Here is a 25,853-nt window from a genome sequence, read left to right as displayed (position 1 = left end):
GCCTTCCAAAAAGGGCGTCGTACCTCATGTCCCTTCGATTACGTGGAACTTCATTTCCTGGATGGTCCCGGCCACGTTTGTTGGTACAACTATCTCGCTTTGGTGGTTTCACATGCCATATTGAATCCGTTTAGAATCAGGGTTATAGGTACGACCTGGTCCTGTAAACCAAGTTGTTCTACGACCTTCAATCTAATAATATTAGCCGAGCTACCTGGATCAATTAACACACGCTTAACTTTAGTTTTATTAATAAGTACGGATATTACCAGTGCATCGTTATGAGGTTGTATGACTCCTTCTGCATCTTCATCATTGAAGGACAAAGTTCCTATGGGTGTGTAATCCTGAGTTCGAGACCGTTTTTCTCTCACAATCGATGTCTTAGTGCGTTTAAGCACCGGTCCCTGAGGGGTATTGGTGTCGCCGATGATCATGTGAATGACGTGCTGTGGTTCTTCTTGTTCGTTTTGCTTGCCGAAATCCCTGTTTTTAAAATAATTCTTCGCCTTATCACTTAAAAATTCTCGAAGGTGACCTTTGTTGAATAACCGGGCTACCTCCTCTCGTAGTTGCCTGCAATCTTCCGTTCTGTGGCTATGGGTGCCATGATATTCGCACATTTGATTGGGATTCATCTGGGCAGGATCGGTCTGCATGGGTCGAGGCCATTTAGTGTCTTTGATGCATCCGATAGCCGATACGATGGCGGATGCATCGATGCTGAAGTTATACTCTGATAACCGAGGCGCTTCCTTAGATCCGCCAGGCCTGTCGAACCTACCTCTGTTCATCAGCCCTCGGGATCCTTGACCTCGATCACTTCTTTTGTTATTTTGCCCGAGGTTATGTCTCGATTCACCAATTCTGTGGTTTCCGTTATACGGTCGGTATCGATCCCTGATCGGACCTTATTCTATATTAATATCCCTTCGAGTAGCGGGTTCCGACCCCAACTGATCATCTTCGACCCTAATTTTTTATTGGTACCGATTGTGCACGTCGGCCCACGTGATGGCTGGGTATTCGATCAGGTTATGCTTCAACCTCCGTGAAGCCGTCAAACTTCATTCGTTCAAACCTTGAGTGAAAGCCTGAATAGCCCAATCGTCTGTGACTGGTGGCAGATCCATTCGTTCCATTTGAAAACGAGATACAAACTCCCTCAGCATCTCGTTATCCTTTTGTCTTATCTTGAAAAGGTCTGATTTCCTTGTTGTGACTTTTATGGCGTGCGTGTGCTTTTACAAAAGAATCTGCTAACATGGCAAACGAGTCGATGGAATTTGGTGGTAGGTTGTGATACCAAATTATTGCTCCCTTCGATAGGGTCTCTCCAAATATTTTTAACAACACAGATTCGATTTCATCGTCTTCTAAATCATTTTCCTTGATGGCACACCGGTAAGAAGTGACGTGCTTGTTAGGGTCTGTCGTTCCGTTATATTTGGAAATTTCGGGCATACGGAATTTTTTGGGGATTGGTTTTGGGGCTGCGCTCGAGGAAAAAGGTTTTTGCACGAATTTTTTGGAATCCAACCCTTTTATCATTGGTGGAGTTCCCGGGATCTGATCGACCCTGGAGTTATAGGTTTCTACTTTATTTATCGTTGGCTTCGACTCGCTTTGTGAGATCCTCGAGTAATTTAGCAATTTCGGGAGTAGTCCCCGATTCTTGCTCATTTGACCTCACTATGACTGGCTCCGTTCTGTGGGCGATTTCTCGAGGTGGATTGGGCTCCGGCCTGCTCTGTAGCTGAGTTTGGCTCTGCAACTGAGTTATTGCTGCCTGTTGAGCTTGCAACATTTCGAAAATCATACACAAGCTGACACCGTTTTTCTCGATGTTATGGGTATCTCGAGCTGCAGACCGAGTGCCACCATGAATGCTATTTTCAGGTTCAGAATGTAGGTTTGCCTCAATGGCCACATGCGAATTGATATCTATCGGCACTTCGATTCGAGCTCCAACGGCGTTGACAAGTGGTCTTTCGGTACTGAGTGTCAAATTATTGTTCTCATCTTGAAGACCGGCTTCGTTGTCGATAAGTGAGGCCATTTGATTGGTAGTTAGTCGCTGCTAATCCGAAATCCAAGATACTTTCGAAAACAAGCGCAAAACACAACGGTGTATTTTTGCAGATTCGTATCAAATAACCACTGTTATCCTTAGCCCCACGGTGGGCGCCAAACTGTTTACCCGAAAAAGGATAGAGTTGAATTTGTACATAGTTCTAAAGATATGTGATATAGCCCGATACAAATCATAGGGATAAATAGAAATATCAAATATGGATTGCAAAAAAATGCAAAAATAAACAAGGTTGGAGAGAAGATGATTTTTAGGACTAAGCACAATGAATCAACTAATGAAGCTTAAAAGAATAATCCTTAGATATTGGAGAATATGGTGCTTGAATTACAATGTAAGTAAAAAACTGCCTTCTACAGAAATGTAGCCATCTTCTTTATAGTGGAGGATCCTACTTTAGATATAATTAAAAATACATAGTGGAGACTCCATGATAAATCAGCTTTTCCCTTATTCCCGTTGAGATTCTCTCCCTTAGTATATTTGTAACAGCTCTTGTCTGTGGGCTCGAACTCGATCGGCCTCGGTGCCGGTCGGTAGTGCTTCTAGAGCTCGATACGGACTCGGGATCAGGTGATGATTCGGACACGGTCCCGGTTGGCCTCTGCCCCTTAAGCTCGAAATTATCTCATCATAGTTCGATCCGGACCCGAACTCGATGATGACTTTGAACTCGGTGTTTGACCTATACCTAGAATCTGAAGCTTGTTTGTACCATCTTCGGAACCCATCTCGATATTACGAAGTCTTTCTTTAATCCATTATATTTCGACCTTGATCAATCGTACGAAGGCCAAAATTTATTTCGACCGTATACAATAGTATTGTTTAGTTATGGAGTTGATAGTAATTTTCTTGCTAATAACTATTCTTTGCACCCCAGTTACACTGATCAGACCCATTATCAAGTTATGATGGTTGTACTCTAGTGGCCTCTCACATTTTGTACCATGAATACCTGTTGTACTAAGGAACTGTTCTACATTCATTCACGGTATTTGGCCTGCGACTGCTAGAGGAGTAAGCTTAACTGTCAATGTAAGACCAAAAAGACTAGAAAGTTGGGCTAGCTCATGGCCTTAAAGACCAAAAATTGGAGGCAAACGACATTGATTGGTTAAGCTTATTCCTCTAGCAGTCGCAGGTCAAAGGCCATGTATGTAGAACAGTTCATGAGTACCGATGTAGTAAGTATTCATGGTACAAAAGTTGGGAGGCATTGGAGTACAACCATCATAACTTGATATTGGTTCTGACCAGTAGTAACTTGGGGGTGCAAAGAACCGTCCGTCATTAGCAAAAAAAATATTACTGTCAACTCCAAAACTAAACACTACCGTAGCATATATGAAAGGATTGGGTGATTTGGGGTGAATGATAATAAGTTAGTGTGGTAGACGATCGATCATCCTCTGCTATTTATAAAGGATTTTAAGGCATGTATGTGAGTAATATTCCAAGTGGTTAGGGCGTAAGTTATTCATGGTTATGTTATTTCTTTGTTATTGGTGGGTCACGTTGTTTCAGTTGTAACTTCTAATTACTATTTTTTGGTTTGAAAATCACAATCTTCACTTGTTTCCAATATTATTATTATTGGTGTCGGGCAAGAGGCATGGAATTTTTGAACGACACTCCCACAATATCTTCTTAATATTGTTCTTGACGGACACGTCTGAAATCAATTGTCACTTAGATTCACAACGGAAGGAGAAAAAAACAGAACAGCTGAATATAACCTTTCTGATGAGCTATTTTTGCTTGTCATTTCGTTAGCAACTTGAATAGATAAATCTTTGTAATAAAAGGAAGTTGCATTATTTACAAAACTGCACATAAAAATTTAGTACAAGCTAATATTTTGTTCTTTTTCGCAGCACAATTAGATAAACAACTGTGCGACCCTGTTAGTAATCCCTTAGGCCGTTAGAATATTTATCCAGGTGAAATTTTGGAATATTAGTCACATGCGATCCCTTTACTTTCACAAATATAATGTTTGTCAATTGAAGTTCCATTAAGTAATATAGAAACTTTTAACTGAGCTAATAGACATGTAGTACTTGAATTTCAATCTTTATTTTTGGAGTCTAACCACCACTTCTATATCTATAGAATAGAAAGGCAAAACATTAGTTCGACAAACAGTAAAGGTCCAGAAGCTACTATTTGAAAGCAGTTTCAATAGGTAGAAGTAGAACCATAAACTTTGAGCCATATGATTTCTATCATATAAAAGTGCAAGGGAAACACTAAATGATCTGCAACATTTTTCTCCCATTAATTCCTTTTATTGCTTGTCTAGCTACTTGCCTGTCCTTTCTTTTTCTTTCTATTTCTATTGTCATTATTTTTTGCGGTCAGAAAGATATCTCTAATGTTTTGCAGCAGATGTCTAGGCATGTATTATCTACAAAAAATACCAAAGAGACCCACACTTGAAATCATAAGCACTTAATTCCTTGGTAAGCAATTTCATTGTTTAATTAGCGGAAAGAAACGTTGTTAGAAGATTTTGCAAGTACATCCAAAGGTGCACGCGCTAGAATTTTAAAGTATGTCTTGAGTTCATCAGCAAAATAAATGAAGCATCCTCTGCTAGTACACTTAGCTAAACATTTTTCCATCTCATCAGCAGAATCAGCTAATGTTTCTCTCTCGTGGTATGGATAGAGCAGAAATTGGATATATACACCGAGTGATAGAGCAGAAATTGGAGACTGCACCACAAACAGCAATATGGCTCCAACCAAAAGTTACCATACCTCAGTGTTTAGACCAAACCACATTAGTTTACCATGGTTAAATATAAAATTGGTAAAATGGTATTATAATCAACAACTACTAAGTGATACAATTTACGTAAATATACATGTCATGTATTCTTGGATTGGTATAAACACCGGGTGTGAATAAATTTTTCCAACACAATCATACTTGAAAAATAAAATGGCTGGTTAATTGAAAAAACCAATTTAGATAAAACAGATGTCCGGTGCACGAAGTATTCCGCGTTCACGCAGGGTCCGGGGAACGTTGCATCCCATGGGGTGTGATGTAGGAAGTCTACCTGATGCAAGCATCAATGGCTGATTCCACGGCTCGAACCAGTGACCTATAGGTCACACGAAGACAATATTATTGTTGCTCCAAGGCTCCCCTTCTTAGATAAAATAGATGGTTAGCAGAAAAACCATTTCATCCAAAAGAATCAAAACAGGTAGAAAGTGAGTAGCACTATTAGGTACTTGGATACATCAATGCTATAGACTGAAGAGGGACGAAATTCTAGTCAAGCCCAAATAGCATATTCTTCACCATGTAAATGAGGGGAGAACATACGTAGGATATGCATTGTTTTGCAAGGCAAGAGCATGTATAGAATTATCATCTGCGACTTCTCCAAATTTGCCAAGTCCAAGTTCAGTAGCATGGATTCCACATGTGATAAATGCGGATGCAATTCCAGCTGCATTTGCACCTTTGATATCGTGGTGGAGGGAGTCTCCTATGGCGATACAATCAGAGGCTTCCACAGCAGTCATTTCCATAGCTGACTTGTATATTATCTACAAGGAGTTACGAGATTGTTTAATGATGTTAAGAAGATATCCATTGGGACAATAGAAGCACAAAAAAGATCAAACAGCCCAACAATCATGTACATAAGCATAAGAACTATGTTCATGTTATTCCACCAATTCAAGGATGATCAGTTTTAGATCATAGGACTTTGACGAAAAGAATGATCAATTAAAGATCATAGATTGACAAATTGAAGCACCTTAAATCGTACAGGGAGTAAATAGGTTGACAAGAAATATCCCAAGAAATGACAATTTGTAAAACCTTAGAAACAAAATAAAAATGCAACTGATGAACTGTGCTTTCATTTTCCTACGTCTTGCTCTAATTTGAGCGCATTACCTTAATTTTAAAAAACAAAATCTTGTTATCAGTTCTCTCATATGTTTTCTGAACCTATAGAACAGATAAACACAGCATGTATCTCAAAAGAAAAGAGGAAAACATATATTGAATTACAATTCACCTTATCAGGTTTACCCATCCATTTTACTTCACCGCCAAGCTTTTCATATGTGGCCGCCAATGTTCCTGGAAAACAAATCCAAGAGAAGGGGATCTCAGTCATGAATCTAGAAATGGAGAAAGAAAAGATACAGGGTGGAAGGCTGTAATGCAGTTCAATGATAATTAAAAAGAAATGCCTGAAAGCAGTTGGTGTAAGAATTAGTGGAACCTTAAGAAACAAGATATTGTCGTCTTAAACAGTTTAATAGATAAACTGAATGCTAATATCAATTCTGAATTCCTTATTTTATCAAGATATGTGCCCACAAATATAAAGTAACTCAACTATCCAAAGCACGAGTACCAGAAAAACATTCTTACCGGGCATAACACGCAGAGCCCTAGCCTCAACAGTTACAAAATCAGGATTTGCTACCACCATGGGAATTTTTTTAGCAGCACACAGCTCCAGTATTTTTTCAAGATCATCAAGTTTCATGGGAAGTGCGGCTCCAGAAGAAAGCCCCAAGGCTTCAGTTCCATGAGCCAAAATAAAATCGGCTTCCTGAGCGTTTTCCACAACTTCTAGTCCGAGGCCCTAACAAAAAAAACAAGTGCCACTTAGTGAGAAAGACAACATGTTCTTCAATTCAAACACTCATGAAAACAATGGAGACGGGGATGCAACTGAAACTCTTCAACATCAAAACATAAGAGCCACACTTGGACATTATTCTAAGGAACTCAGATATACCTCAAGAGATATAGCACCCCTGTCACTCCAAGTCATGTGAATACATGATCTTCCCAGGGAGGCAAACCAAGCGTCATCTCTCCTGCCCATAATCAAATGTAAAGAAACACATTCACTTACATATATGGGAAAAGCTAATGCAAATACCTTGTTAATTTGATATTCTTTAATTTGGGATTGGGGAATGATTATTAAGTGAAAATAACAGAAAACTAATGAACGAATAAACGATGCACTGGAGAATTAGTTACTTCACCATTTTTAGTTGATAATCTGTAGTTCAATGCTCATTTAAACTGATAGACACGACATGTGATTTCCTCAAGTTTCTGTTCAAAATAGCGACAGTTCTAAAAGACATTGCAAAATAAAAATGATAAAATGTCAGGGATGAATGAGAAAAGCAGCAGTGATAATTGTTGGTGGTGACTATGTGGGATGAGTCATTTAGTGAACGAAAATCAAGTGAGACACGCATAATACAAGAAAATTGAAGCACCAAAAATTCCAACATCTTTGTTGTTTGAAGTTATTTCTAGAAAGATCAATAGGAAATAAATAGATTCTCATATAAGAGATCTATATGCAGCAGATATGCTATTGAATAACTCCCAAATTGATGATCAATAGAAAGTTGCAAAGAAATTATCATACAGGAAATCAACAGGCATGCAGACATTCTACTGAATAATCCCAAATTGAATCATAATAATTTGTTCATTATCTACTTAAACGTAAAATATGTAACCTTTGGAGATACTGATGTGTTAATTCCCCACTGGTGATGGCACCGATAAATAGTGATGGATCAAATCCAAGGATCCTCAATTTTTCCAGGGTTGTAGATGCTCTTCTTGAAGAATTACTTATGATTACCATTTTTGCACCAAAAGTTGCCAACTTTTCCACTGCTTAACATCATTAGTTATTCACTAAGGAAAAACTAAAACAGTAAGGAACCACTGAAAGTATATATAGACAAGCTTACCAAAATCTCAAAGCTAACAGATGAAAACGTACATGTCGAAATGGCACCAGGATAAGGTTGTTTCCCATCGTGAAGCACTCCAAACTGATCCAGAAACCATGCCTGAAGACAGGTTAAAGTAGAATCTTTAGAAAGATACATGGAAAATGTGTCACATTCTGAGTACATTAAAACCTTAGTTCAAACAGAATTCTTACAAATGTGTAGATGCATCCAAGTATAACTAGATTTAATACCCTAAGGAATACTTGCAGCTCCGATGAGCGTCCCAACAATCCAATATCCTCTATTCATCCCATTTACAGGAAATATACATTAAACAGATTATGTTAAATTACGGAGCAGATACTGCAAAATGGGGTGTGTTTGGTGTGACGTAAAATATTTTTCTTGATGATTTTCTAATGATTAGTTGCCTTAAATTAATCAAAATATTCGCTTTCTAAACGATTCTATAAAAAAAAAACAGAAAAAATGACTGGCACAAGTCATTTTCCTCTACAACTACTTTTTAGCTATTGATCCGTGTCCTTGTTTCAACCAAGATAATAACATTATTGGCAACCTTCAATACTCAAATATCATCAAGAAACCACCCTCATCCCCCAGCACCACATCCTACTATTAGTATAACTTACCTACCTGAAATTTATTTTTCACCCCGCACCTCGACTAATCCACCTTAATGTACTTCAACCTGCTTTAATAAACCGCCCTAACACGCTAAAATGACAAATAAAGTAGCTTTCCAAGTCCAAGAAATTTTTCAGGAAATATATTTTCCATATTACATCACTCAGAGCACAAAGTTTGGAACTTTTTTATCTCATTTTACTTGTCCGGGAAACATCTATGTTATTCATAATTGACGCTTCACCCATGTTCTTAATACATTAGTTATAAACATGTTCCAAGAAAAAGATCAGATTTTTCGACAGTCAGGTTAAAGAACATTCAGTACCTTGAATCGGCGAGTTTCAGCTAGCTCTTGAATTCCATTCAAAGTTTGAAATTTTAGCTCGTTTGGCTTTGACGATTGAGCTGATACGCATCTTCCAATCATGGTTAACCACCCCCTTCTCTGTGTGTGTGAATTGCGATTAAGGTTGATTTCCGCTTGTTCTTTCTTGTCCAATTACACATTAGCGTATTCAGCCCCCACTCCCATACCCTAAAGCCGCACCCACCCCTCCACCTCGCCCCCAAACAAATACCCGGAAAAAACATAAATAGAAGAGGGGGGGGGTGGGGGGGGGGGACACAAAATTAATTCTTTTAAGTAGTAAATCTGGAAAAATTATTGGAAGTTGATGAGTCGAAAATAAAAGGGATTTTTACTCACATAGTCGGTCATATTCATTGTTTACTTTTTCTAGGCATATACATAAATTATATATTAATTATATATAACTATACACATATAATACATAAATTATGCATATATTTATACCTCCACCGGCTACTTTTAGTTTAAGTGGTTGGATGGACGGTTATTTGGGTTAATTCTTCTAAAATAAAATAGCAAGGAGAAAAGGAGTTTGGAATTGCCATTTCACCTTGCACTTCTTAGGTTTAGGTGGTAAATATTGAGCCAACGTGAAGAAATAGGAACTTTAGGGACCAAAGTGTACATAATCCAAAGTTGTAACTAACTTAGTGAAGAGCACTGTTAAGTCGGTTAATTAGTTGTGTATACTCAGAGTAGGGAGTTAGTTAAATATGCATAAAAGGGATTAGCTAGTGACATTTACATGTACGCATTCATTCTGTAATGAAATGAAGAAGCAGTTTACTCTCTCCAGTTGATCTCTCTCTCTCTCATTCTTCTAGATTCTTCTCATCTCATTTCAATCCTAGAATCACAATATGGTATCAGAGCCTATGATCGAGTGCTGATACTGACTTTGTTTACTTAAATTTGCTGGTTAATTGCTCGTTATCAACTCAATTCAGCTGCTAGGGTTTGTGATTCAGAGCTGCGATGGCAGTAGGAGAAGGAACGAGTGATGAAACTACAATTAGTCACAATCATCCTCTGTATTTGCGACCTTCTGATTCGCTAGGCAAGCATTTGATTGTAATGACCCGGCCGGTTATTTTGAGTATTACAGCCTCGTTTCCCTATTTACTGCTCATTCTGTACTTTATAGTTGTTATGTGACTTGTCGGGGTGGTCAGTTCGGGTCCAGTGAGGTTTCGGAATGAATTGAGACACTTAGTCTCAAGGATAAAAACTTAAGTTGAAAGTTGTTGATCGGATGTTGACTTATGTGTAAACGACCCCGAAATAGAGTTTTGATGATTCCAATAGCTCCGTATGGTAATTTTGGACTTAGGAGCGTGTCCAGAAAATTATTTGAAAGTCCGTAGTTAAATTAGGCTTGAAATGGCTAAAATAGAAATTTAAGCTTGGAAGTTTGACCGGGGAGTCGACTTTTTGATATCGGGGTCGGAATCCGATTCTGAAAATTTGAATACGTCTATTATGTCATTTTATGGCTTGTGTGTAAAATTTGAGGTCAATCGAACTGGATTTGATAGGTTTCGGCATTGAATGTAGAAGTTGGAATTTTTTAGTTTCATTAGACTTGAATTGAGGTATGATTTGTGATTTTAGCGTTGTTTGATGTGATTTGAGGTTTCGACTAAGTTCGTATGATGTTTTAGGACTTGTTGGTGTATTTGATTGAGGTCCCGGGGGCCTCGATTGAGTTCCGGATGGTTAACGGATCGAAATTTGGACTTAAACAGCTGCTAGAATTTTTCTGATACCTGTATCTGGTTTCCTTCATCGTGTTCGCGAGGAGAGTCTCGCATTCGCGAAGAGGAAATTTGGACTGGCCCATTTTGTGCTTCGAGTTCGCGACTGAGGGCACGCGTTCGCGAAGGGTCGAGGGGCAAAGCTACGCGTTCGTGATCGAGGCCTCGCGTTCGCGAAAGGGAAAGTCGGCCTGGGGAAAGTGGTCTTCGCGTTTGCGAGACCAGGCTCGTGTTCGCGAAGGAGGAAATCCGGGCAGCATAATTTTGTGCTTCGCGAACGCGAGGAAGCTTCCGCGTTCGCGAAGAAGAAACGCCTGGACAAAAACTTTAAGTTCTAAAAATGGGATTTCGTCCCATTTTTCATTTTTGACAAATTGGAGCTCGGGAAGAGGCGATTTTTGGGAGATTTTCAAGAAAAATAATGGGGTAAGTGTTCTTAACTCAATTTTAGTCAAATTACCCGAATCCATGGTTGTATTTAATATTTAATTGGTGAATTAAGTTGGAAGATTTAGAAAACTCTCTTGGTTTAAATTGAAGATTTGAGGGTCGAGATGATGTCGGAATTGGATAAAATTTATATGGTTGGATTCGTAGTTGAATGGACGTTCATATTTTATAACTTTTATCGGGTTTGAGACGTGGTCCCCACGAGCAATTTTTGAGTTAAATTTCAATTTTTTGTTGAAAAATCTGTATTTTCGTATGGAATTAATTCATATAATTTTTGTTGACTAAATCGAATTAATTATGACTAGATTCGAGCCAATCGGAGTCGAAAAATAGAGGGAAAGGCGTTCTTATTGACTGATTGAGCTTGGCTTGAGGTAAGTGGCTTGTCTAACCTTGTGTGGGGGAAATTTTCTTAGGATTTGATACTGTTATAACATTTTGTGATATGTGAGGGCCGTGTACGCAAGGTGACGAGTGCGTACACTGGCTAAATTTGAAAATATCAGTTCTTGTTGAGTAGTCTTCTTTTAAATTCCTTAACTGAGTTGCCTTAGAATATGTAGTGATCATGTTTAGCCTAGCATCACATGTCTACGAGCCTTAACTCTTACATGCAATATGTGCAAGATGCTTAGCTGAATTACCTGCTTTCCTTGATTTGATTTAAATCTTTAACTGTAAGATTTCTTGCTGAAAAATTTGTTGTTCCTCCGACTACCATATTTACTTTTGGGACTACGAGGCGGTTCCTCAAGAGATCCCCCTGTACTGTTTATTTACTTTTGAGACTACGAGGTGGTTCCTCGGGAGATCCCCTATACTGCATATTTACTTTTGGGACTACAAGGCGGTTCCTCGGGAGATCCACCTATATTGCAGATTTACTTTTGGGACTTCGAGATGGTACCTCGGGAGCGTCCCTGTTGTTTACCTCTAATTGTTGTGTTATTATCTTTCTATAAATTTCGTTTATTTATCAGTCACTTCATTACCCTATTATAAATTTTTGCCTTATTTATTATTATTTCCAGTAGGGCCTGACCTAATCTCGTCACTACTCTACCGAGGTTAGGCTTGGCACTTACTGGGTACCGCTGTGGTGTACTCATACTACGCCTCTGCACATCTTTTTGTGCAGATCCAGGTACTTTCTATCAGACCAGGTATCAGTGAACTAGCTGTACACGGAGACTTCAAGGTACATCTGCCAGCGTCCGCAGACCTCAAAGCCCCCCTCTATCCTTATTGTGTTGTCTTCCTGTTTTCTCTTTAGACTCTGATGTATTGAGACACTCAGCATAAATTTTTAGAAGCTTGTGACTTATTTTTACCGGGTTTTGGGAGTTAAAATTATTGGACTGCAGTTGTATATTTAATTCATATGTTGAGAATTTGGCTTCAGTTTTATTTTATGTATTTCTGCAAAAATTGTTAGGCTTACCTAGTTTTAAAGACTAGGTGCCATCACGACATCCTACGGAGGGTGAATTTGGGGTCGTGACAAGTTGGTATCAGAGCTCTAGGTTACGAGTCACAAGCAGGTTTAGTAGAGTCTCGCGGATCGATACAGAGACGTCTGTACTTATCTTCGGGAGGCTATGGAACTGTTAGAAAAATATTAACTTCTTTGATTCCTTATCGTGCACATTTGTTGATTTCAAAATTCTAAACTCTTGTCCTTCTATTCTCTCAAAGATGGTGAGGACACGCACAACTGGGTCCGATGATCAGACACCCACGCCCACTGCTGGAGCCGCAAGAGGCCGGGTCAGAGGCCGAGCCAGAGGCCGAAGAAGACCACGTGGTGCAGCCAGAGCACCTACACGAGTTGCTGCAGTAGAGCCACCAGTAGCTCCAGTTGAAGAGCAGGCACCTGAGACGCCTGTTACTACCCCTGCACTTCAAGAGACTCTTGCCCAGTTTTTGAGCATGTTTGGCACTCTAGCTCAGGCAGGGTTGATTCTACTTGCTCTGGCCACATCTCAGGCCGGGGAGGAGCAGAGACTCCCGCCGCCCGTACCCCAGAGCCACGGGCACATGTTGACCATGCCCCAGAGGTTATACCAGTGCAGCCAGTTGTCCCAGCTCAGCCAAAGGTTAGGGCATCAGTTTCGTAAGGGGAACAGCTCTGGCTCGAGAGGTACAAAAAGTACCACCCTCCCACTTTCAGCGGTTTGGCTTCAGAAGATGCTCAGGGTTTTCTTGAGGAATGTCACCGCATCCTCCGTATTATGGGTATTATGGATTCTAGTGGGGTTTCTTTCATGACATTTCAGCTTAGAGGAGCGGCCTACCAGTGGTGGCAGGCATCCAAGTTGGATAGTCCGGCTGAGGCAGCTTCACTCACTTGGACTCAGTTTTCATATATGTTCTTGAGGGAATATGTTCCTCAGAGCCTTAGAGATACATGATGTGCAGAGCTTGAGCAGTTGCGCCAGGGTTCTATGACTGTGTCATAGTATGCGGTCTGATTCAGTGATTTGGCTAGGCATGCACCAGCCTTGGTTGCTATTATTCGAGAGCGAGTTCGTCGATTTATTGAGGGGCTCCACCCTAGTATCAAATTCAGTATGGCCCGAAAGCTGTAGATAGACATCGCATACCAACATGTGGTGTCAATTGCTAGGAAATTGGAGGATATGCGTATCCGGGAGAGAGAAGAGAGAGAAGATAAGAGACCTCGAGATTCTGGCACGTATAGCAGTTTTTGTGCCCCAGCTGCAGCTCGTCAGGGTAGTGGTTATAGGAGTCGCCGTGTTCATTCAGTACTTCCAGCCGCCAGTGGTACTCCAGCCACTCCTAGGTCCCAGGATCCCTACTATGCACCGTCAGTGTCTAGTGTACCTCATATACGGGGTGCTTCCAGCGGTAAGTCCAGTCGATCAGGCCTGAGCCAGTCACAACAGCCACGTCCTCCGAGAGATTGTTTTGAGTATGGTGACACTCATCATATGGTTAGGGATTGCCCCAGATTCAGGTTGGGTGCACCTCCACAGATTTCGCAGGCCCTACCTATTCCACAGGGTCATCAGGCTTCTTAGGCCATGATTACTGCACCAGTTGCTACTCCACCGGCACAGCCAGCTAGAGGTGGAGGTCGGACAGGTAGAGGTCGCCCTAGAGGGGAAGCCAAGCCAGATATTATGCCCTTCCTGCTAGGACAGAGGCCGTTGCATCCGATTATATTATCACGGGTATTTTTTCGGTCTGTCATAGAGATGCATCAGTTTTATTTGATTTAGGCTCCACTTATTCTTATGTGTCATCTTATTTTGCCACGTATTTGGGCGTACCCCGTGATTCTTTGAGTTCTTTTGTTTATGTATCTACACCCGTAGGTGAATCTATTATTGTTGACCGCGTGTATCGGTCGTGTTTGATTATTATCAGTGGTTTTAAGACCAGAGCTGATTTATTATTGCTCAGTATGGTGGATTTCGATATTATTTGGGGCATGGATTGGTTGTCGCCCTATCACGCTATCCTCGATTGTCACGCCAAGATGGTGACGTTGGCTATGCCAGGTCTACCACGGCTAGAGTGGAGAGGTACCTTGGATTATATTCCTAGCAGGGTTGTTTCATTTTTTAAGGCTTAACGAATGTTTGAGAAGGGGTGTGATGCGTATCTGGACTATGTGAGAGATGTTAGTGTTGATACTCCTACCATGGAGTCAATTCCGATAGTTAGGGACTTTCCCGATGTATTCCCAGCAAATCTTTCGAGTATGCCACCCGACAAGGATATTAACTTTGGCATTGATTTGTTTGCTGGAACTCAGCTCATTTCTATTCCACCATATCGTATGGCCCCAACAGAATTGAAAGAATTAAAAGAGGAGTTACATGAGCTGCTTAATAAGGGTTTTGTTCTGCCTAGTGTATCGCCTTGGGGTGCTCCTGTCTTATTTGTGAAGAAGAAGGATGGTTCTATGCGGATGCGTATTGATTACCGCAGTTGAACAAGGTTACAGTGAAGAACAGGTATCCATTCCCTCGTATTGATGACCTATTTGATCAGCTTCAGTGTGCCAGAGTATTTTCTAAGATCGACTTGCGTTCAGGCTATCATCAGTTGAAGATTCGGGAGCCAGATATCCTGAAGACTACTTTCAGGACTCGGTATGGTCATTATGAGTTCCTTGTAATGTTAGTTGGGCTGACCAATGCCCCAGCAACATTTATGTACTTGACGAATAATATATTTTAGCCCTATCTTAATTCTTTTGTCATTGTTTTTATTAACAACATTCTGGTGTATTCCCGGAGTCGGGAGGATCATGAGCAGCACCCGAGGACTGTGCTTCAGACTTTGAAAGAAAAGAAGTTATATGCAAAAATGTTAAAGTGTGAATTCTCGCTTGATTCAGTGGGATTCTTGGGTCATATAGTTTCGTGTGAAGGGATCAAGGTAGATCCGAAGAAGATTGAGGCAGTGCAGAGTTGGTCCAGACCGTCCTCAGCTTTGGAGATCCGGAGTTTCATTGGTTTGGCAAGGTATTATCGCCGATTTGTAGAGGGTTCCTCTTCTATTGCTGCACCTATGACCAATTTAACCCAGAAGGGTGCTCCGTTCAGGTGGAACGAGGGGTGTGAGGAGAGCTTTCAAAAGCTCAAGACTGCTTTGACTACAACCCCAGTATTGGTGTTGCCTACAGGTTCAGGATCTTATATTGTGTATTATGATGCGTCGCATATTGGTCTCGGCGCAGTCGTGATGCAAGACGGTAGGGTGATTGCCTATGTGTCCAGACAATTAAAGGTACATGAGAAGAATTATCATGTCCACGACCTTGAATAAGCAGCTATTATTCATGCCTTGAAGATTTGGCGACATTATTTGTACGGTGTCTATTGTGAGGTTTATACCGATCACCGGAGTCTACAGCATCAGTTTAAACTGAAGGATCTTAACTTGCGGCAGCAGAGGTGGTTGGAGTTGCTTAAGGATTATGATATCACCATTCTCTATCACCCTGGGAAGGCCAATGTAGTGGCTGATGCCTTGAGTCGTAAGGTGGAGAGTTTGGGCAGCTTAGCATATTTTCCGGTAGCAAAGAGGCCTTTAGCCTTGGATGTTCAGGCCTTGGCCAACCAGTTTGTTAGATTGGATATTTTCGAGCCGAGCCGAGTTTTGGCTTGTGTGGTTTCTCAGTCTTCTCTTTATGATCGTATCAGAGAACGTCAGTATGACGACCCTCATCTGCTTGTCCTTAAGGACACAATTCAGTACGGTGATTCCAAGGAAGTCACTATTGGAGATGACGGTGTATTACGGATGCAGGGAAGCCTATGTGTGCCCAATGTAGATGGTTTGCGTGAGTTGATTCTCCAGGAGGCTCACAGTTTGCAGTACTCTATTCATCCAGGTGCTGCAAAGATGAATCAGGACTTGAGACAGCACTATTGGTGGAGGCGGATGAAGAAAGACATAGTGAAATATGTAACTCGGTGCCTAAATTGTCAACATGTGAAGTATGAGCATCACCGACCGGGTGGATTGCTTCAGAAATTAGAGATTATAGAATGAAAATGGGAGCGGATCACTATGGATTTTGTTGTTGGACTCCCAGGACTCAGAGGAAGTTCGATGCAGTTTGGGTGATTGTGGATAGATTGACCAAGTCAGCTCATTTCATTCTTGTGGTTACTACTTACTCTTCGGAGCAGCTGGCTCAGGTTTACATTTGCGAGATTGTCAGGCTTCATGGTGTATCGGTATCTATCATCTCTGACTGGGGTACGCAGTTTACATCACGGTTCTGGAGGGCCATACATCGTGAGTTGGGTACTCGAGTAGAGTTGAGTACATCATTTCACCCTCATACGGACGGACAGTCCGAGCGCACAATTTAGATATTGGAGAATATGTTTCGTGCGTGTGTGATATATTTTGGGGGTGCTTAGGATCAGTTCTTTCCACTTGCGGAGTTTACTTACAATAACAGTTATCAGTCGAGCATTCAGATGGCACCATATTAGGCCTTATATGAGTGGCGGTGCCGGTCTCCAGTGGGTTAGTTTGAGCCGGGCGAGGCTAGGCTATTGGATACAGACCTGGTTCAGGATGCTTTGGAAAAGGTTACATTAATACAGGATCAACTTTGTACAGCCCAATCTAGACAAAAGAGTTATGCGGATCGAAAGGTTCGTGATATTGCATTCATGGTTGGTGAGCGGGTCTTGCTCCGAGTTTCGCCCATGAAGGGTGTTATGAGGTTCGGAAAGAAAGGTAAGTTGAGCCCTAGGTATATTGGGCCTTTTAAGATTCTTGAAAGGATTGGAGAGGTGGCTTACATACTTGCACTACCACCTAGTCTCACTGCAGTTCATCCAGTGTTCCATGTTTCCATGCTCCGGAAGTATCACGACGATCCATCTTATGTGTTAGACTTCAGCTTAGTCCAATTAGACAAGGATCTATCTTACGTTGAGGCCATTTTGGACAGAAAGGTTAGAAAATTGAGATCGAAGAGCATTGATTCAGTAAAAGTACAGTGGAGGGGTCATCCGGTCGAGGAGACGACTTGGGAGACCGAGCATGATATGTGTAGCTGTTATCCTCATCTTTTCACCACTCTAGGTATAATTCTAAACTCGTTCGAGGACAAACGTTTGTTTAAGGGGGGAGAATGTAACGACTCGGTCGGTCGTTTTGATTATTATAGCCTCGTTCCCTCATTTACTGCTCAGTATGTACTTTATAGCTATTATGTGACTTGCCGGGGTAGTCAGTTCGGGTCCGGTAAAATTTCGGAATGAATTGAGACACTTAGTCTTAAGGATGAAAACTTAAGTTGAAAGTTGTTGACCGGATGTTGACTTATATTTAAACGACCCCAGAATAGAGTTTTGATGATTCCAATAGCTCCGTATGGTGATTTTGGACTTAAGAGTGTGTCCGAAAAATTATTTGGAAGTCTGTAGTTAAATTAGGCTTGAAATGGCTAAAATAGAAATTTAAACTTGGAAGTTTGACCGAGGAGTTGACTTTTTGATATCGGGGTCGGAATCCGATTCTCAAATTTGAATAGGTCCGTTATGTCATTTATGACTTGTGTGCAAAATTTGAAGTCAATTGGACTTGATTTGATAGGTTTTCGCATCGAATGTAGAAGCTGGAAATTCTTAGTTTCATTAGGCTTGAATTGAGGTATGATTTGTGATTTTAGCGTTGTTTGATGAGATTTGAGGTTTCGACTAAGTTCTTATGATGTTTTAACACTTGTTGGCATATTTGGTTGAGTTCCCGGGGGCCTCGGGTGAGTTTCAGATGGTTAATGGATCGAAATTTGGACTTAAACAGCTGCTGGAATTTTTCTGATACATGTATCTAATTTCCTTCATCGCGTTCGCGAGGGGAGTCCCGCGTTTGCGAAGAGGAAATTTGGACTGGCCCATTTTGTGTTTCGTGTTTGCGACCGAGGGCACGCGTTCGCGAAAGGTCGAGGGGCAAAGCTACGCGTTCGCAATAGAGGCCTTGCGTTCGCGAAAAGGAAAGCCGGTCTGGGGGAAAGTAGTCTTAGCGTTCGCGAGACCAGGCTCGCGTTCGCGAAGGAGGAAATCCAGGCAGCACAATTTTGTGCTTTGCGAACGCGAGGCAGCTTCCGCGTTTGCAAAGAAGAAACGCTTGGGTAGAAACTTTAAGTTCTGAAAATGGGACTTCGTCCCATGTTTCATTTTTAACAAATTGGAGCTCGGGAAGAGGCGATTTTCCCGAGATTTCAAGGAAAACAACGGGGTAAGTGTTCTTAACTCAATTTTGCTCAAATTACCCGAATCCATGGTTGTTTTTAACATTTAATTAGTGAATTAAGTTGGAAGATTTAGAAAACCCTCTTGGTTTAAATTGAAGATTTGAGGGTCGAGATTATGTCGGAATTTGGTAAATATTTTATGGTTGGACTCGTGGTTGAATGGGTGTTCATATTTTGTAACTTTTGTCGTGTTTCGAGACGTGGTCCCGACGGGCGATTTTTGAGTTAAATTTTAAATTTTTGTTGAAAAATCTGTATTTTCATATGGAATTAATTCCTATAATTTGTGTTGACTAAATCGAATTAATTGTGACTAGATTCGAGCTGATTGGAGTCGAAAAATCGAAGGAAAGGCACTCTTATTGACTGATTAACCTTGGCTTGAGGTAAGTGGCTTGTCTAACCTTGTGTGGGGGAAATCCCCTTAGGATTTGATACTGTTGTAATATTTTGTGATATGTGAGCACCGTGTACGCGAGGTGACAAGTGCCACAAGCTAAATTTGGAAATATCGGTTCTTAATTAGTGGTCTTCTTTTAAATTCTTTAACTGAGTTGCCTTAGCATATGTAGTTATCATGTTTAGCCTAGTATCACATGTCTACGTGCCTTAACTCTTACGTGCAATATGTGCAACATGCTTAGCTGATTTACCTACTTTCCTTAATTTGATTTAAATCTTTAACTGTAAGATTTCTTGCTGAAAAATTTGTTGTTCCTCCGACTACCTGCTACATATTTACTTTTGGGACTACGAGGTGGTTCCTCGGGAGATCCTCCTGTACTGCATATTTACTTTTGGGACTGCGAGGCGGTTCTTCGGGAGATCCCCCTGTACTGCATATTTACTTTTGGGACTACGAGGCGGTTCCTCGGGAGATCCCCATGTACTGCAGATTTACTTTTGGGACTACGAGGCAGTACCTCGGGAGCGCCCCTGTTGTTTACCTCTAATTGTTGTGTTGTTATCTTTCTATAAATTTCATTTATTTCTTAGTCACTTCATTACCTTATTATATTTCTTAGTCACTCCAGTAGGGCCTGACCTGACCTCCTCACTACTCTACCGAGGTTAGACTTGGAACTTACTGGGTACCGCTGTGGTGTACTCATACTACGCTTCTGTACATCTTTTTGTGTAGATCCAGGTACTTCCTATCAGACCAGATATCAGTGAACTAGCTGTACATGGAGACTTTAAGGTACATCTGCCAGCATCCGCAAACCTCGGAGTCCCCCTCTATCCTTATTATGTTGTCTTCCTGATTTCTCTTTAGACTCTAATGTATTGAGACACTCATAATAAATTCTTAAAATCTTGTGACTTTTTTCTACCGGGTTTTGGGGGTTAAAATTATTGGACTGTAGTTTCATATTTAATTCATATGTTGAGAATTTGACTTTAGTTTTATTTTATGTATTTCTGCAAAAATTGTTAGGCTTACCTAGTCTTAGAGACTAGGTGCCATCACGACATCCTACGGAGGATGAATTTGGGGTCGTGACATTGATCGAATTCAAACTTCTAGGTACTGATAACTACAATTTGTGGTGTCGATCTATGAGTATTGCACTTTTCACAAAGAACAAGGTTGGTTATATTGATGGAACATGTGAGAAGAAAAAGCTTAGGAAGGAATTACTTGATCAGTGGGATAGATGCAACGCTTTTGTTCTCTCGTGGATCATGAATACTGTCACAAATGAGCTTTGCAGTAGTGTTATTTATGCATCTTCAGCATATAATGTGTGGAATGACTTAAAGGAGAGGTTTGATAAGAGAAACATTTCACGAATCTACAATTTGCATCAGGAAATTTACGGCTTAAAGCAAGGACTCGCACCAGTTTCCACCTACTTCTCAAAATTGAAGGATTTATGGGATGAATATGATGCTATGACACCTACACCATCGTGCCCTTGTCCAAAATCAAAAGTATTCATTGAGCATATTCAACATCAGCGACTAGTTCAATTTCTGAGTGGGCTAAATGAATCATTTGCATAAGCAAAGGGACAAATCATGGTGATGATACCTACACCTACTATCAATGTAGCTTATGGAATAGTTGTACAGGATGAAAGCCAACGAGCTAAAGCCACTGGTGTAACCAATTTGGAGATAGGAACTAATGTTGTGGGTTATAACACAGGACATGTAGGTGGTGCAGTTCCCTACAACCTAGGTCATAAAGTTAATTAATCAAGTGAATTATAACTCAATGCAAGGGGCACCTCCAATGTACAGACAAAAAGCATAACTCTATTGTGACTACTAGAAACTAAAAGGTCACACTAGGGATAACTATTACAAGTTGGTAGGGTATCCTACCGATTACAAACCAAAGAGGAAATCTTTTGCTAGAAACACTGCTGCAGCTCACAATGTGCAACTTGATGTCACTCAAGGATCAGAAGAGCAGAAGGAGCACAAAGATATTTCTCCAGGGAATGGCAACGTTTTTATAGAGGAGCAGTATCAATAACTACATCAAATGCTTAATAAATGTACCACACCTGTTTAAACAAAAGCTTATGCTAAAGTGACAAGTATACCTATCTCACTTCTGAGCAAAATTAAAAAAGATAGATGGATTATAGACTCCGGAGCCACTAATCACATGGTCTATATCCGGATGTATGCAAAGATTTTGTAGAGCTTTCTAAGACTGATATGAGAAGAGTGCAACTGCCAAATGGTGAAACAAGTGTCATTACTCACTTAGGATCGTCCAATATCTTAGATAATCTGCATGTTAAGAATGTGTTGTATGTAGGTGAGTTTAGGTATAATTTGTTGTCAGTATCAAAACTTAACAAGGATTCAGGATTATTCATATCCTTCTTTCCTAACTGTTGTGTGTTCCAGGACATCTATAGTGGGAAGGTGAAGGGGATTGGTAGATTGGAGCATGATCTATATGTGTTGAATCTGGTTATTCAAGGCAACCTCACAGGAGATTTAGGACTTCATGATATTTCTTCTTCATTAGTAGTCAATAGAATAAATGGCATTCTATGGCATGGAAGATTAGGCCATGTGCATGTTGATACAATGAAGAGATTTCATATGTTTAATAATGCAAGGATCATTGACGTACTGATCATTGGGATGTATGCCCTCAGGCAAAACAAAGCAGACTGCCTTTTCCTAATAGTAGCAATAAAAGTGATGTTTTTGAAGAACTTATTCATGCAGATATATGGTGGCCCTTTAAGGTACCTACTCATGGTGGTAAGAGGTTCTTCCTCACTCTAGTGGATGATTTTAATAGATATACTTGGGTATGTCTTATGAATTCTAAAGATGAGTCAGTAGTTGTACTAAATTATTTTCTTACCTTGATGAATAGTAAGTTTTCTGCTACTATGAAAACCATCAGGACTGATAATGGTGGAGAATTCATAAATAGCCAATTAAAAGAGTTGTTAAGCTCTGCATGTATCACTCATCAGAGCAGATGTCCCTACACCCCACAACAGAATGGGGTTATAGAGAGGAGACACACATACATCCTAGATACTGCTAGAGCCTTAAAGTTTCAAGCCAATTTGCCCTTAAGGTTCTGGGGAGAGTGTGTAGTGACAGCAATGTATCCCATTAATAGAATTCCATCTAGAGCCTTAGGAGGTAAGTGTCCATTTGAGCTGGCATTTCACAAACAATCATCTCTTGATCATCTGAGGGTTTTTGGATACCTTTGTTATGCAGCAAACCTCAAAAAGCAGGAAAACTTTTCTCTAAATGCAATGCATGCTGTACTTTTAGGCTATTCACCGGTACAAAAGGGATACAAACTATTTGATTTGCATAATCATTGTGTATTTGTGAGCAGGGATGTTATTTTTAAAGAGGAGTCGTTTCCCTTCAAAGACACTTTGCCTACATCTCCTTCTGAATCCACTACAGTTTAGCATTCTCTTAGTGTACCTTTTGACTCAGAAGATCTGTATATTCCTACCATTTCCTCTTATGAGACCCCTGCTAAAACTGATACCTCTACTGCTGCTTCTCCCATTAGTTCACCTGCTAGTTCTTCACAGTCTCCAGTTCCCAGCTCTCCACCAATGGTGCATACTGAAGCTGCAGTTCTATCCACTGTTAGACACTCTACTGGAGTGTCTAGGCCTTCTATATGGATGAGTGATTATGTGGTGCCTCAGTAGAAGCAGAGCTCTTGTGTTTATCCTATTTCAGATTCCATCAATTACCTCTCATTACAACCATCCTATTCTAAGTGCCTTGAAGCCTACTCTGCTGAAGTAGAACCAAGAAACTTCATTGAAGCTGCTCAAGATCCCCAATGGGTTGCAGCTATGCAACAAGAGATTCAGGCTCTAGAGGATAATCAGACATTGAGTCTAGTCTAATTACCAGCAGGCAAACAACCCATATTATGTAAATGGGTTTACAAAATCAAGTACAAAACCTCAGGGAAAGTACAAAGGTATAAGGCTAGACTTGTGGCTAAGCGCTATACTCAAAAAGAAGGCTTAGATTACATTGATACATTCTCACCTGTGGCCAAAATGGTCACTATGAGATCTGTCATAGCAGTTGTTGCACACTCAGGCTGGCCTCTTTATCAAATGGATGTTCACAATGTATTTTTGCAAGGTGATTTGAATGAAGATGTGTATATGACTATTCCTTCTGATTTCTCTAAGGATTTTGCAAGGCAGGGGGAGTATCAGGTCTGCAGACTTCGTAAGTCATTGTATGGTCTTAAACAAGCTTCTTGACGGTAGAATATTAAACTCACAAAAGCATTGCAGGAGATGGGGGTTCTCACAAAGTCACTATGACTATTCCTTTTTCACAAAGAAGTCGGGAAGTTGCCTACTACTAGTGTTGATCTATATGGATGACTTGATAGTCACATGCAATTATGTTGATGAGATCTCTATCACTAGAAGAGATCTGCAAAAGTTCTTTAAAATGAAGGACTTAGGAGAACTTAAGTTCTTTTTAGGAATCGAATTTGTAAGGTCACATAGAGGCGTATACATGAGTCAAAGGAAGTATGCCCTTGAACTCATCGCATAACTAGGCTTAGCAGGAGCCAAACCTACAAGCACTCCACTTGAAGTGAACCAAAAACTGACCTCTATTGACTTTGATCAGTTGGTTGGTCCATCAGATGGCATGTCACATGATGCAACACTACAGGATGCAAGAGAGTATCAGAGGCTTGTAGGCAGGTTGTTGTATCTCACAATGACTAGGCTAGACATCTCATTTGTTGTGCAGACATTAAGTCAATTCATGCATACTCTAAAACAATCTCATATGGATGTAGCTATCAGTGTGGTGAGATATATTAACAGTGCACATGGACAAGGCTTATTGCTGCCAGCAGAAGAAAATAGGGAGTTGAGAGCATACTGTGATGCAGATTGGGGGGCATGTCTTCAAACTAGAAGATCAGTAATAGGATACCTGGTGTTCTATGGAGATGCTCTAATCTCATGGAAATAATAAAAAAAAAACAAGAGACAGTGGCAAGGAGCTCAGCCGGGGTAGAGTTCAGAAGTATGGCATCTACAACAACAGAAATAGTTTGGTTAATTGGACTATTTGCAGAGTTGAACATTGAGCTCAACAGGCATGTAAACATGATGTGTGATAGCAAAGAAGCTATTAAAATAGCTGCCAATCCTATATTTCATGAACGTACAAAATACATAGATATAGACTGTCATTTCATTCGAGAAATGATCAAGGCATGTTTGCTCAAGATAGTACATGTGAACACGAAGGAGCAAATGTGCTGACTAAAGGTCTTGGGAAGACACAACATAATCATCTATTATGCAGGCTAGGAGTGAAGAACATTTTCCTCCCCTCTAGCTTGAGGGGGAGTATTGAGCCAACGTGAAGAAATAGGAACTTTAGGGACCAAAGTGTACATAATACAAAGTTGTAACTAACTTAGTGAAGAGCACTGTTAAGTCGGTTAATTAGTTATGTATACTTAGAGTAGGGAGTTAGTTAGATATGTATAAAAGAGATTAACTAGTGACATTTACATATAAGCATTCATTCTGTAATGAAATGAAGAAGCATTTTGCTCTCTTTAGTCGATCGCTCTCTCTCTCTCTCATTCTTCTAGATTCTTCTCATCTCATTTCGATCCTAGAATCTCAATAGTAAATACTTATTTACCTGTGTAAACACCATATTAGATAATTTAATCTTATTACATACTTAGAAATTTAAGGCAAAATATATATTATATCTTTCATTCCAATAAATATTTTCATCCAAATTTCACTAAGGTCTTCCAATCATTCAACCCAGGATTTAGAAGTCAAAAAGAAAAATATTGACATGAAAATATATTTGTCACGACCCCAAATTCCCTCCGTAGGATGTCGTGATGGCACCTAGTCTCTAAAACTAGGTAAGCCTAACAATGCGGAATAATAATAAATATTTAAAATAAATAAACTACAATTCAAACAATTTCAACTCCCAAAACCCGGTAGAAATAAATCACAAGCTTCTAAGAATTTATTCTCAATGTCTCTATATATCAAGGTCTAAATAAAATATAAGGAAACAACATAAAATGATAGAAGGGGACTACGGAGTCTGCGGACGCTGGCAGATATACCTCGAAGTCTCCGTACGCAGGTAACTCACTGACGTCTAGGCTGGTAAGATGTACCTGGATCTGCACAAAGAGATGTGCAGAAGTGTAGTATGAGTACACCACAACGGTACCCAGTAAGTGCCAAGCCTAACCTCGGTAGAGTAGTGACGAGGTCAGGTGAGGCCCTACTGGAATATAATAATGGCATGGTAAAATGTTTAATAATATAGTAAAATAAAATGACATTGGAAATAAATAAAATAGTATGTCACATTTAATGACACCAAATAATTACAAATAATATCTCGTGAAATCAAAACAGAATTTCCTTCAACTTTATGAAAATCACAACAATTAATCGAAGGCAACTATGGCCATAAATCAATATCAACAAGGGCACTACCGAGGTACCGCCTCGTAGTC

At 40.3% G+C, this 25,853-nt stretch overlaps 4 protein-coding genes across 7 annotated transcripts; 3 read left to right on the top strand and 1 right to left on the bottom strand.

Annotated features, from left to right (window-relative positions):
- Nucleotides 1–4,894: 4,894 nt before the first annotated feature.
- LOC104114303 (uncharacterized) lies at nucleotides 4,895–9,052 on the bottom strand. 4 transcript variants are annotated; one of them, XM_009624707.4, is made up of 8 exons: nucleotides 8,828–9,052; nucleotides 7,899–7,968; nucleotides 7,627–7,786; nucleotides 6,879–6,960; nucleotides 6,506–6,722; nucleotides 6,144–6,208; nucleotides 5,435–5,661; nucleotides 4,895–5,207 (listed from the first exon to the last, which is right to left on the bottom strand). In XM_009624707.4, exons 1-8 carry the CDS (start codon nucleotides 8,927–8,929, stop codon nucleotides 5,159–5,161), a joined length of 972 nt encoding a protein of 323 aa, XP_009623002.1. In that variant the 5' UTR covers nucleotides 8,930–9,052; the 3' UTR covers nucleotides 4,895–5,158. The 4 variants fall into 4 exon arrangements, with proteins under 4 accessions (XP_009623002.1, XP_009623006.1, XP_009623003.1 ...); XM_009624711.3 differs by having other exon boundaries at nucleotides 7,627–7,810; nucleotides 8,828–8,844; XM_009624708.4 differs by having other exon boundaries at nucleotides 4,895–5,661; nucleotides 8,828–9,051.
- Nucleotides 9,053–20,395: 11,343 nt separating this feature from the next.
- Nucleotides 20,396–20,842, top strand: LOC104114307 (uncharacterized). Its single transcript, XM_009624716.2, has one exon. It carries the CDS (start codon nucleotides 20,396–20,398, stop codon nucleotides 20,840–20,842), a length of 447 nt encoding a protein of 148 aa, XP_009623011.2.
- A 15-nt stretch (nucleotides 20,843–20,857) lies between these two features.
- LOC104114306 (uncharacterized) lies at nucleotides 20,858–23,205 on the top strand. Its single transcript, XM_070184017.1, has 7 exons — nucleotides 20,858–20,992; nucleotides 21,114–21,293; nucleotides 21,704–22,053; nucleotides 22,218–22,465; nucleotides 22,547–22,614; nucleotides 22,750–22,989; nucleotides 23,074–23,205. Exons 1-7 carry the CDS (start codon nucleotides 20,858–20,860, stop codon nucleotides 23,203–23,205), a joined length of 1,353 nt encoding a protein of 450 aa, XP_070040118.1.
- A 159-nt stretch (nucleotides 23,206–23,364) lies between these two features.
- On the top strand, nucleotides 23,365–24,313 carry LOC108948199 (uncharacterized mitochondrial protein AtMg00810-like). The gene is made up of 2 exons (XM_018777009.1): nucleotides 23,365–23,529; nucleotides 23,960–24,313. Exons 1-2 carry the CDS (start codon nucleotides 23,365–23,367, stop codon nucleotides 24,311–24,313), a joined length of 519 nt encoding a protein of 172 aa, XP_018632525.1.
- The last annotated feature ends 1,540 nt before the right edge of the window (nucleotides 24,314–25,853 follow it).

The sequence above is a fragment of the Nicotiana tomentosiformis genome, chromosome 8 (assembly GCF_000390325.3).
Source record: "Nicotiana tomentosiformis chromosome 8, ASM39032v3, whole genome shotgun sequence".
Taxonomy (NCBI): domain Eukaryota; kingdom Viridiplantae; phylum Streptophyta; class Magnoliopsida; order Solanales; family Solanaceae; genus Nicotiana; species Nicotiana tomentosiformis.
This window is presented reverse-complemented; position numbering and strand designations above follow the sequence as displayed.

What these genes read in the sequence shown, in the direction of transcription:
- LOC104114303 (XM_009624707.4), bottom strand. Translation starts at nt 8,929, where the DNA reads ATGATTGGAAGATGCGTATCAGCTCAATCGTCAAAGCCAAACGAGCTA. An exon ending in CTGAAACTCGCCGATTCAAG is followed by an intron (nt 7,969 to 8,827) that starts GTACTGAATGTT and finishes ACCTGTCTTCAG; the next exon opens with GCATGGTTTCTGGATCAGTT. An exon ending in GGATGGGTAAACCTGATAAG is followed by an intron (nt 5,662 to 6,143) that starts GTGAATTGTAAT and finishes AACTCCTTGTAG; the next exon opens with ATAATATACAAGTCAGCTAT.
- LOC104114307 (XM_009624716.2), top strand. Translation starts at nt 20,396, where the DNA reads ATGAGTATTGCACTTTTCACAAAGAACAAGGTTGGTTATATTGATGGA.
- LOC104114306 (XM_070184017.1), top strand. Translation starts at nt 20,858, where the DNA reads ATGGTGATGATACCTACACCTACTATCAATGTAGCTTATGGAATAGTT. An exon ending in TTTCTCCAGGGAATGGCAAC is followed by an intron (nt 21,294 to 21,703) that starts GTTTTTATAGAG and finishes TGTGTGTTCCAG; the next exon opens with GACATCTATAGTGGGAAGGT. An exon ending in TATGGATGAGTGATTATGTG is followed by an intron (nt 22,990 to 23,073) that starts GTGCCTCAGTAG and finishes TCCTATTCTAAG; the next exon opens with TGCCTTGAAGCCTACTCTGC.
- LOC108948199 (XM_018777009.1), top strand. Translation starts at nt 23,365, where the DNA reads ATGGTCACTATGAGATCTGTCATAGCAGTTGTTGCACACTCAGGCTGG. An exon ending in CAAGGCAGGGGGAGTATCAG is followed by an intron (nt 23,530 to 23,959) that starts GTCTGCAGACTT and finishes GACTTTGATCAG; the next exon opens with TTGGTTGGTCCATCAGATGG.